Source organism: Hevea brasiliensis, unplaced genomic scaffold, assembly GCF_030052815.1.
Source record: "Hevea brasiliensis isolate MT/VB/25A 57/8 unplaced genomic scaffold, ASM3005281v1 Scaf216, whole genome shotgun sequence".
Lineage (NCBI taxonomy): Eukaryota > Viridiplantae > Streptophyta > Magnoliopsida > Malpighiales > Euphorbiaceae > Hevea > Hevea brasiliensis.
Window position 1 is genome coordinate 39,085 of NW_026614714.1, and position 12,455 is coordinate 51,539.

Below are 12,455 nucleotides of genomic sequence, written 5' to 3' on the forward strand. Positions count from 1 at the left end.
TTATAATTCATTTTTTAAATATCCAAAAACCCTTGAAATTTCTTTTCAATATTCCACACTAGGATTATTAGTATATCTTGACAATTTATACATTGCAAAAGCAATATCAGGAGTAGTGCAATGCATAACATACATTAAGCTACCAATAACACTAGCACACTCAATTTGAATAATTATTCTACCAAAATTTCCAATCAATTTGTAATAAATATCATATGGAGTATTTACTTCCCTCAATATAATGAAATTGAAAAAGAGTAAAACCCCCACTATGTTATAGCTGGGTAGTTTTAGGCAGATCCCTCAAGGATAATAACCAAAATATAAATCTAGACAACAATTTTAAAATTCTCCCAAGAATAAATTAAAGAATAATAATGTTGATTATCGGTAAAAATGAAGAGAAGAGACAAAAAAGAAAAGTTAATAGATTTTTGTTCCAAACTACTATTTATAAAGCATTTGCATCTCTTCAAACATATACAATAGTTCACTTTGTATCTATTAGAATAATTGCATCTGTTCACTTACACCTTTTAGAATAAATACAATCGTTTGCTTTGTATCTCTTAGAACAATTACATCTGTTCACTTATACCTTTTACAACAGATACAACCGTTTACTTTGTATCTCTTAGAATAATTACATCTGTTCACTTATGCCTTGTAGAACATATACAACTGTTCATTTATACCTCTTAGAACAGATACAACCATTCATTTATACCTCTTAGAACAGATACAACCATTCACTTTGTATCTCTTAGCATAATTATATTTATTCACTTATACCTCTTAGAACATATACAACTGTTCACTTATACCTCTTAGAACAGATACAACTGTTCACTTATACATCTTAGAATAGATACAACTATTCACTTATACCTCTTAGAACAGATACAACCATTCATTTATACCTCTTATATTTCTTTAGACATATTATCAAGTATTTAGAATTCAAAATATTTCATAATGAGAAATTTATCCATACCTTTTTTTTCTGTATTATATTCGAATTCTAACGAATTCCAAATTTCTTTTGGAGACTTGACAGAGGTAAACAAATCTTATAGCCTATCTGATGAGTTGTTGAGAATATGACCTCTGCATGGCAATTCATCTTCTTTTCCTGATCTGTTTTTACCTTCTCAGTGAACATAATTTGTTCCTCAAAATGATCAAGTTTCATGAACTCTTGATTCATCACGGAAACAGCCTTAGACTCTATTGCGATTAATACCTTAAAATTGTTGAGGCAGTGGATGTAGAATAGGCTTTGAGGCGTGATGAATCACTATCTTTAAGGTATTAATTGCCCCCACTATATTCTTTGCAAGGTTATGGCAATATACCTTCAGATACAACAAAGCCCTGAAATCTGTGAGACAGCAACTCCTGAAGATTTCCCTTAAGAACTCTTTATATGAACTGAATTTATAGAGATTAGAAGAAAAGAAGAAGAAGTAGAAGTAGTATATCTGGATTGAAAAAACTCATCTATATTTATAAAGAATGAAAAGTTATGGCACCTTTACTAGATAGACACATCTGTCTATCTTCAATAGATACAACTGTTTATGTAATAGACATGTCTGTTTATTAAAAGATACCTATACAAATAGTTGTGACTATTTGTATAGAATAGACATGTCTGTTTATTAACAGATACCTATACAAACAAGCAGATTGTATTTGTTTGTATAGAATTGATATGTCTGTCTATTAACAGATACATCTATTTGTTAAGTGCCATAATATAATAATATTTATTGAATTATATATATATATATAATTCTATACATATTTCACTCTTGTCATTCCTTCACTTTCTTATATTTTAACAATATAGAAATTCTTTCTCTCTATACTATCTAACATACAAGCTATTTATAACATATCACTGTTAGGATTAGCATGTCATTTTATTCGAGCAATATCTATGAATTAGTTTGTTATTGTATGACAAAATGTTTAATTTAATTTTTATATTTATTAGAAAAGTTTAATTTAATTTATTATTAATTTTTTATTTAAATTAATTTAAATTTAATTTTGTTCAAATATTAAAATTTATAAAAAAAGTTATTGATTTCTTAATTTTAATAAAAAAATTAAGAAGTTTTATTTTTTTTTAATTTTAAGACTAAATTTCTTAATTTTTTAATTTAAATCAAAAATTAAAAATCTCAACTTCTTGATTTTCTTTGTTTTTAAGTTAAATTGAACTTAAATTAAAAATTATGAGATAAATTAAATAAAAAATTAAAAATAAGCTAAATTTAACTTTTTTAATAAATATAAAGGTCTAATTGAGCTTTAAGCTATTATTGTATTGATCTAAGGTTGTTGTATGGTTGAGTAGAAAACAATTTAAGTATTTCTTATATTAAAGATCTTTTATTTATAATTAATTGGAGAATGATTATACTAATTTTTTTTAATAATGTAATTTTTCTCTCTATAATATATGATTTTCCACTTAAATTTTATATTCTTTTTATTGCGGTTGGTTGTTTATTTTTCCTGTACACATCTTTAATATTTTATATGCTTTTGCATATTTTAGTTTATGTAAAAGATAAGATTGAATTGCCCAACACAATAATAATACCCAAGTATTATTATTCACTAGGATATATATATATATATATAGAAAAAAGGGAAAAAAAAAAATTTATGTTATTCAGTGTAAAGTTTACGGACAAGATATGAATGAAAAATTTTACTATAATAGAAAAAATAGTTATAATTTATATGAACTTTTTAAATTCTAATTTTATTAGGTTTTTCTATCTTGAATTTTAATTAATTCTTCCACTTTTTTTTGTCTTCATTTTTTCGGGCTGAAATTTTGAATTAGTGACTAAGATTAATGACATAATTACTTTAAATTGCAAGTGTATAAATGTCTACTAAATTTAAAGAGTAAAAAATTTTCAATTTGAGAGAGCTTGATATAAAAAAAAATTTAAAATTCTTCGTACAACTACTTCTAATTATTATATATTATAATAAGTAAGAATTAATTAAAATTAGAAAATCATTTTTTTTAATTTTAAAAAAATTGATGAATGCGAATTGAAACTCAAAGTGTTTTAATTTTATTTTTTATGGCATTTTTTCTTTTAAGTGCTTTTTTTTACTTAATTATTAAAATTTCTTACTTTATTATAATATATAAAAAATATTTTTTTTACTATCATCCAAAACAAAACTTATAAGAAATTAACCAAAATCAAAACATATTTAAAAAAAAATCATAATTTCTATACTTTAAAAAAATGTATTATTTTCATAAAAAAATTAACTAAACAAAATAGTTCATAACTTTAAAAAAAAAAAATACCAATTAAAATTCAAAGTGTTCTAATTTTATCTTTTATGGCTGCTTTTCTTCTAGGGCCAATTTTTTTACTTAATTACAAAAATTTATTACTTTATTATGAAAAAATTTATTAAAATCATAAAATCATTTTTTTTTAAATCATAGCTTCCATATTTTAAAAAGTTATTGATTTTCATAAAAAGAATTAACTAAAAAAAAACGAGTTCATAACTTCTAAAAAAATATGTCAATACCAATTGAAACTGAAAATATTTTAATTCAGTGGATATTTGTATTCAGCAATGTGTTGGAGATATAAAATTATTTTTAATACTTTCATCTATAAATTTAAGCTACTTTTTATTTATAAGAAAAATAATATTATTAATGAAATAAAAGTAGAGATTTACAATAAATTTAAACTTTTAAAATAAGTATTTTCATAAAAAATGATTTTTAATAATTTTCCTCCAACAAATATGATTGGAGTTTTTAAACCCAGATCAAGAATTAATTACATATATTTATTTAATATAAATTTTAAATTTATATGAAAATTTATTCTTTAACGCTTTTTTTATGAAACATTCAGAACTTAATATTATGTCTGAGAAAGTTGTTAGAAAGGAATAAAAATAATAAGAAAAATAAGGAGAGGGAAAATAACTTTATTTTATTTTTATTGATTGAATAATTGAAAAAAAAAAGTGAAAGGAAATTGCTCTCTTTATTTACAAGTAAAATAAGTATTTACAAGGATAAAATAGCAATATAGCTCATTTTCTTCTTACTCCAAATTGAAGAGAAAATAGAAGATGGATCCCATATATTTATTTTACTTCTCAGTTTTCTTCATAAAATTGTGAAAATAATTTTTTTTTTTCAAAAATCGTTACTTCCATATTTTAAAATAAGTTATCGATTTTATAAAAAATTTTAACTAAAAAAACATGATTTCATAACTTGTAAAAAAATTGATGAATACTAATTGAAACTGAAAGTGTTTTAATTTTATTTTTAATTGTCTTTTTTTCAATTAATTAAAATTAGAAAATCATTATTTAAATCGTAGTTTTCATACTTCAAAAAGAAAAATTATCAGTTTTCAGAAATGAAATTAACATAAAAAAAATAATTTCATAGCTTTTAAGAAAATTGATGAATGTCAACTGAAACTCAAAGTGTTTTAATTTTTATTTTTTATGAAATTTTTTCAATTAATTAAAATTAGATATATTTTTTTTAAATTGTAACTTTCATATTTTAAAAAAGAAAATTATCAATTTTCTTAAACAGAATTAACTAAAAAAAACATGATTTCATAACTTCAAAAAAATATATGAATGCCAACTGAAACTCAAAATGTTTTAATTTTATTTGTTATGGCATTTTTTTACTTAATTATTAAAATTTATTATTTATTATAATATATTAAAAATATTTCTTATTATAATCCAACATAAAAATTTATAAGACATTAACTAAAATCATAGAATATATTTTACAAAAAAAATCATAATTTCCATTTTTTAAAAAAATTATCTATTCTCATAAAAAGAATTAACTAAAAAAACCATGTGTTCATACTTTAAAAAAAAAATTATCAGTATCAATTCAAACTCGAAGTGCTTTGATTTTATTTTTTAGGGCCATTCTTTCTTCTAGGGCCATTTTCTACTTAATTACTAAAATTTATTGCATTATTATAAAATAATTAATTAAAATCATAAAATTATTATTTTTTAAATCAAAACTTTCATATTTTAAAAATTTATTGATTTTCATAAAAGGAATTGACAAAAAAAAAAGAGAGTTAATTTTAAAAAATTTATCAATACTAATTGATACTTGAAGTGGTTTAATTAATCAGATATTTGCATTGGACAATGTGTTGGAGGTAAAAAAATTATTTTTAACATTTTCATCTATATATTTAAACTACATTTTCTCTATAAGAAAAAATAATATTAACAATGAAATGAAAGTAAGGAACTAAAAAATAATATTAACAATGAAATGAAAGTAAGGAACTGCTATAAATTTAAACTTTTAAACTGAACAATTTAAAAAAAATAATTTTTAATATTTTTTCTCTGACAAGTATGGTTTGAGTTTTCAAACCCGTGAAAAGTAATAAAAAAAATTTAGAATTGATTGCATACATTTTTTTGACATAGATTTTAAATTTATATAGAAATTTTTTATTTAATATATTTCTCAGAAAAAATTCAGAATCTCACATTATGTCTAAGAAAGTTTTAAGAAGAGAATGAAAATAAAAAAGAAAATTGTGGAGAGAAAAATAAATTTATTTTCTTTTTATTGTTTGATTAATTGAAAAGAAAAAGTGAGAAAAAATTACTTAATTTATTTACAAGTAAAATAAATATTTACAAGGATAAAGTTGCAGTATGGCTCATTTTCTTCTGACTTTCTCATCAAATTGAAAAGAAATGAAAGGTGGGTCCCATTATTTATTTCACTTCTTTATTTTCTTTCAGAAAATAGTGAAAGAAAATTAAAAAAAAACTTGGCTTCCATATTTTAAAATAAATTATTGATTTTTATAAAAATAAAAAAATTATGTCACAACTTTTTAAAAAATTGATGAATACCCATTGAAACTCAAAGTGTTTTAATTGTATTTTTGATGGCATTTTTTCAATTAATTAAAATTAATAAGTCATTTTTTAATTGTAATTTTTATATTTTAAAAAGAAAAATTATCGATTTTCATAAAAAGAATTAATAAAAAAAATGATTTCATAATTTTTAAGAAAATTGCTGAATACCAATTTAAACTCAAAGTGTTTTAATTTTATTTTTTTATGAAATTTTTTCAATTAATTAAAATTAGATAATTAGTTTTTTTTTTCTAAATCGTAGCTTCCATATTTAAAAAAAAAAATTATCAATTTTCATAAAAACAATTAGCAAAAAAAACGTGAATTGATAACTTTTAAAAAAAATTTGATGAAGGCCAATTGAAAGTCAAAGTTTTTTAATTTTATTTTTTATGGCATTTTTTCATCTAAAGCCTTTTTTTTGCTTAATTATTAAAATTTTTACTTTTTCATAACATATGAAAAACATTCTTTATTATAATCGAAAATAAAACTTTATAAAAAAAATAAAACTTTATAAAAAAATTAACTAAAATTATAAAATATTTTTTAAAAAATTCATAATTTCCATGTTTTAGAAAAATATCGATTCTCATAAAAAAAATTAACTAAAAGAACATGATCGAGTTCATAACATAAAAAAAATTACCACTAGCAATTAAAACTCAAAGTATTTTAATTTTATTTTTTATGGCCTTTTTTTCTTCTAAGGCCATTTTTTTACTTAATTACTAAAATCTATAACTTTATTATGAAAGAATTAGTTAAAATCATAAAATCATTTGTTTTTTTAAATCATAACTTCCATGTTTTAGAAAAATTATCAATTTTCATAATATTTATCAATGCCAATTGAAACTCAAATTGTTTTAATTTAGTGGATATTTGCATTCGTCAATGTCTTGGGATATAAAATTATTTTTAACACCTTCATCTATTAATTTAAACTACTTTTTTTATAAGAAAAAAATGATATTTTCAATGAAATAAAAGCATGGATAGACTATAAATTTAAACTTTTAACTGGAGTAGTTTCTTAAAAAAAAAATGATTTTTAACATTTTTCCTTTAATAATTATGGTTGGAGTTTTCAAATCTATGAAAATTAACAAAAGATTTAGAGTTAATTGCATATATTTATCTAGCATAGATTTCAAATTTATATGGAAATTTATTACTTAATGCCTTTCTCATAAAAAGATTTAGTACTTTATTTCAGAGAAGGTTTTTAGAGGGGAATGAAAAATAAAGAAGAAAAGTGAGGAGGGAAAATAACTTTATTTTCTTTTTATTATTTGAACAATTGAAAAAAAAAATTGAAAGGAAATTACTCTCTTCATTTACAAGGAAAATAAATATTCATAAGGATAAAATAATAATATAATTCATTTTCTTCTCACTTTCTTTTCAAATCGAAGATAAAATAATTAAAAGGTGGGTCTCCTTATTTATTTTACTTCTTTATTTTCTTTCATAAAATAGTGAAACGATTTTTTTTTTTAAAAGTAACTTCTATATTTTGAAAAAATTATCGATTTTCATAAACATAATTAGCTAAAAAAATGATTTCATAATTTTTAAAAAAAAGATAAATACCAATTGCAACTCAGAGTGTTTTATTTTTTTTTATAATAATAATAATAATAATAATAATAATAATAATAATAAATTGGCCTCATGTGATAAATGTGTGGATGCCAAGCCTTTAAAAATGCCTTTCAAGAATAAATTATTTGGCTTCTTAAAAAGTCACCATATGACATTTTAATGGATTAAATTAATATAATTTAAAAAGTAATAAAAATAAACGCACAATCCAAATCCTAGATGAGTAGTTGTGTTATTCACAAAATTGTATGTCTAATTTAGCTTGATCAAGTAATTAAAGGTATATCATCACTTGACAGATGATGGGTTTGAGTCTCTGCTCTATCAATTCGCTTATAAAAAATATTCACAAAATTATATAAATTGTTGTTAAAAATATAAAATATTTTATTGTTATATTCTTGCAAGAAATATGTAAAGGAAAATAATTAATAATTATCTGAGAAATGAAAATTTAATTTAATTTTGATAGGCATATAATTATTCAAAATTTTAAATTGTTATATATATATATATATATATATATATATATATATATATATATATATATATATATATATATATATATATATATGATCGTGTTTTGCTCGATAAGAATCTGCTGCAATTTCATATGCTGCAATTTCCTGAATATTTTAATTCAATTATAGTCTGCTTATAAAAAAAAATTTAAAAATAACACATAAAAATAAGTCATAAAATTGTCAAATAGCATATTAAAAAATTTAATTAATATAATTAAAAAAATAAAAATAATCATTTTTATATTTTTATAAAGAAATATTAAAATATAAAAATAATCATTTAAAAAATAAAATTTAATTTGATTTTAATAGGCTTATAAATATTCAAAATTTTTAATATAAATTTAAATTGTATTTAATATAATTAATTAAAAGCTTTAACAATAACAAAATTTAAGTATATTTTTTAAAATATAAAAAATTAATAAATTATGTTATTAAAATAAAATAAATAAAATAATATTCGCGTAACTTGCGTGTATCATATGACTAGTGGATTAGTTTCCTTTGTCAGAGACGTAAGAATGATTTTTCACATTTCTAGGCAAATGCCGAACAACCTACCATACAACCATTATAAATAGGAAACGAAGAATGGTTACTGGAACCACAAAGACTAAGAACCTGCACAAGCTAAATCCATATAGTGCAATGGCAAGTCTAGCTTATTCCTTGTTCATTTTAAGCCTATTTACCTTCACCCTGCTCAACCCAGTTTGTTCCGAGCTGGATGAATATTTGTTTAGCTTTGGGGATGGACTTATGATGCAGGCAATGCCAAATATGTACATCCTCTTGAGTATCTTCCCTCTTATCACCATCCATATGGTACCACTTTCTTCGACTATCCTACAGGAAGATATTCTGATGGTCGCACAGTTGTTGATTTTGTTGGTATACAATTAACACATTCAAATATATCTTTAATTTCCTCCTATATATGGTACGTAACTAAGATTAAATTAGCAGTAAAAAAATGAAATCTTCTACTTATTGTGCACAGCTGAAGATGTGAGCTTACCTCGTATTCCACCGTTCAAAAACAAGGAAGCAAATTTCACTTATGGAGCCAATTTCGCTTCAGAAGGTGCAACTGCTTCGGATAGTAATCCGGTAAGCAATCAAATTGTCTACTGAAATTGATTAATTGTACTTATAATTAATTATTTCCTTTCTTAATGTTCAGCTAATCGACTTTCGAAGCCAGATTAGGGACTTCGGAGAGTTGAAACTGGAATGGGCAGTCCAACTAGTTAATGTAACCGAACTAGCAAGGAGGCTGAAAAAGGCAGTTTACTTAATTTCCTTTGGGGCTGATGATTATTTGAATTAGGAAATACCTTCTGAAGCCAGCCGAGAACAATTGGAAAGTATTGTGGATGTAGTGCTTGGCAACATTTCGGACAGGATCAAGGTTTCATGTCTTATATATCAATAATAAGTTTCAGTATCATGTGATGAATATTACGTATACATATTTTTACCTCTTGGTTCTTGGCAGGAATTGTATGATTTTGGAGCAAGGAAATTTGTAGTTGAGAACGTTGCACCCCTAGGCTTAATTCCATTTATTAAACAAACGTCCGACAATTCTACACTATTTTACGAACTTGCAGCATTGCACAAAATGAAACTACCTCAAATCCTCGAGAAAATACAAGATGACTATCTTTTTCCAGAATTCAACTATACAGTCTTCAATTACTTCGGCATCATAAAAGAAATTATAGATGCACCTGGCGAACATGGTAATTAAGTAATACTATATATGATTATAGATATGTATAAAAAATATTTCCCACTACAGATTTTCTTGTTAGCTCCTTGATATCGACTGAGTTACTATTGTTTGCATGAGCAGGCTTCAAGTACGGTGACATTGCATGCTGTGGCAATTCGACATATCGTGGGCAAGCTTGTGGATTTTTGGATTATGAATTTTGTGTGTGTGGTAATAAGACTGAGTATTCGTTTTTTGACGGTACCCATAACACTGATGCCGCCAATAATCTACTAGCTGAATTAATGTGGGACAAGGAATCAGGATTCATATTACCTTATGGCGTTAAGGACTTCTTTCCATCTCCTACTACCATTCAGACCCTTCTTACCGAAGCTACTGCATTAGGTTAATTGAAGGCATATATATTATTTAAGTTACTGTGTCTGCTATATATATGTGTCTGTATTTCTAATAAATAAGGCAACAAATTCGATATAGTTTTTGTTGTCCCTACTAAGGAGTTCAGAAGGATGGATGGATTGAACTCTTTTACGTGTTTCAGCTATTGCGTGTAGCTAGCCTATTGAAAAATTCCATCTATGCAAAATTCAATATGTGTGTTTTTATAGTGAATATATAACAAATAATCACGGTTTTAATTAAAATACCTTTCACTTGTGTGAATTCATGATTATAGTTAATTTTTAAAATTTTTTGTATTATAGTTTATTTATTGCCATTGTAACCAAATGAATAAATTGAATTTGAAGAAGTTAATGATAAATTATAATATAGTTCTTAAAGTTTTATTTGATTAAAAAAATAGTCTTAAATTTTATATTTAAAAAGAAAATATATTTTATATTTATTATAAATAATAAATATAAATGCTATATTGAAATTTTAAATTTAAATTATATTAGATGTTATAGAAAGAAAATTATTCCGTTATACAATTAATATAATATTTTGATATTAAAAAATTATCATTTACACGATACTATAGCAATTGGACATATCAATAATACTATTTATTTAATAAATTTATTTATTTATTCAATTAAAAATAAATATAAATATTTTTTATATAATTAATTATTTATTATATATAATAAATATAAAATATGTTTTAAATTAATAGATTATTTTATAATTTAAATATAACTTCAAAGACTATAATGTAATTTAATGTTAATTTTTTCAAATTCAATTAAATCTTTTTACAATAAATTATAAAAATTTGACTATAATATAAAAAAATTTAAAGAATTAACTATAATCATAAATTCACACAAATGTTTAGAATTTTTCATTAAATAAAAAAAGTGCAATACCATTTATGTTTTGTTTTAATCAATAAAACATAGTATGAATGTTCACAGACAACTCAAAGTTAAATTAACAATCTAACTCAAGCATGAAATGATCATAGCAACCATGAATCTTCTTAGTATTAAGTCTATGGCAAATCAAACTCCTGATCATTTGTCTAATCCTTCAAATCCGTATTTTCTTCATCCAAATGGGAATCCTACGTTAGTTCTTGTTTCTCCAGTTCTCAATGAATCTAATTACCATTCTTGGGCAAGAGCTATGACAATGGCTCTGCAATCTAAGAATAAAGAGAAGTTTATTGATGGATCTCTTCGAATGCCTGCTAGTACTGATCTTTGTTCTCAATATGGAAAAGATGTAATACTGTGGTTCTATCCTGGATCACATACTCTTTATCACAATCCATTGCACAAAATATCCTCTGGATTGACACTGCAGCAGATGTATGGAAGGATCTTAGAGATATATTTTCTCAGGGAAATGCTTTTCGCGTCTCTGATCTACAAGAAATATATGCATTCAAACAAGGTGAACTTTCTATCACTAATTATTTCACAAAGTTGAAAATTTTATGAGATGAATTGGAGAATTTTAGACCTATTCCTCAATGTTCTTGTGATACTCAATGTAAATGTGATGCTCTTACTACTATTAAGACTTAAAAAGAGAATGATTATATCAGCAGATTTTTGACAGGATTAAATGATCACTTTAGTACTGTTAGGTCACAGATCATGGTGATTGATCTGTATCTGCCTCCTTTAATACTTGGCATTAAGGATTATTTACACTTGGCCTACAGTTTGAAATAGTTGCAATCTAAGTTGCCATTTTTGAAATAGTTTGAAATATTAAAATTAATATTTTAATTTTTATATAAAAATTAATAAACAAATAATAATTTATAAATAAATATTAATTAAAAAATAAACATGAAAACTTGTTATTGCATATTAAAGAGACTTTTTATGAAATAAAAATAAAATTAAAAAATTTTATTTTAATAAATTAAAGTTAATCAGAGATCAAAATAAAATAATTATAGGGATGATCAGTGCAATTCACCTTGAAAATAATGTATTTATATTCAATTTAGTACTACTGATTACTGTCATTACGAAGATTGACCCTCTAGCTAGTTATGTCATCGTCAATTTCCCACACACTCATCCTATGGTCCTAGTACCATTCCCTTGTCATTTATTTATTTTTTTTAAAAAACTCTAAATTGAAAATGAATTGTGAGAAAAGGAAAAGAATAATTTCAGATCCTGGAAACCTAAGAAATTTTTATTAGATCAAAATTAAGCTAA

At 23.1% G+C, this 12,455-nt stretch overlaps 1 protein-coding gene across 1 annotated transcript; it reads left to right on the forward strand.

The window, feature by feature from the left end:
* Positions 1-8,694: 8,694 nt before the first annotated feature.
* LOC110653154 (GDSL esterase/lipase) lies at positions 8,695-10,491 on the forward strand. Its single transcript, XM_021808746.2, is given in 6 exon segments — positions 8,695-8,841; positions 8,844-8,978; positions 9,088-9,197; positions 9,271-9,498; positions 9,586-9,832; positions 9,946-10,491. Coding segments are annotated over 6 exon segments (1,098 nt in total). The 5' UTR covers positions 8,695-8,735; the 3' UTR covers positions 10,218-10,491.
* The last annotated feature ends 1,964 nt before the right edge of the window (positions 10,492-12,455 follow it).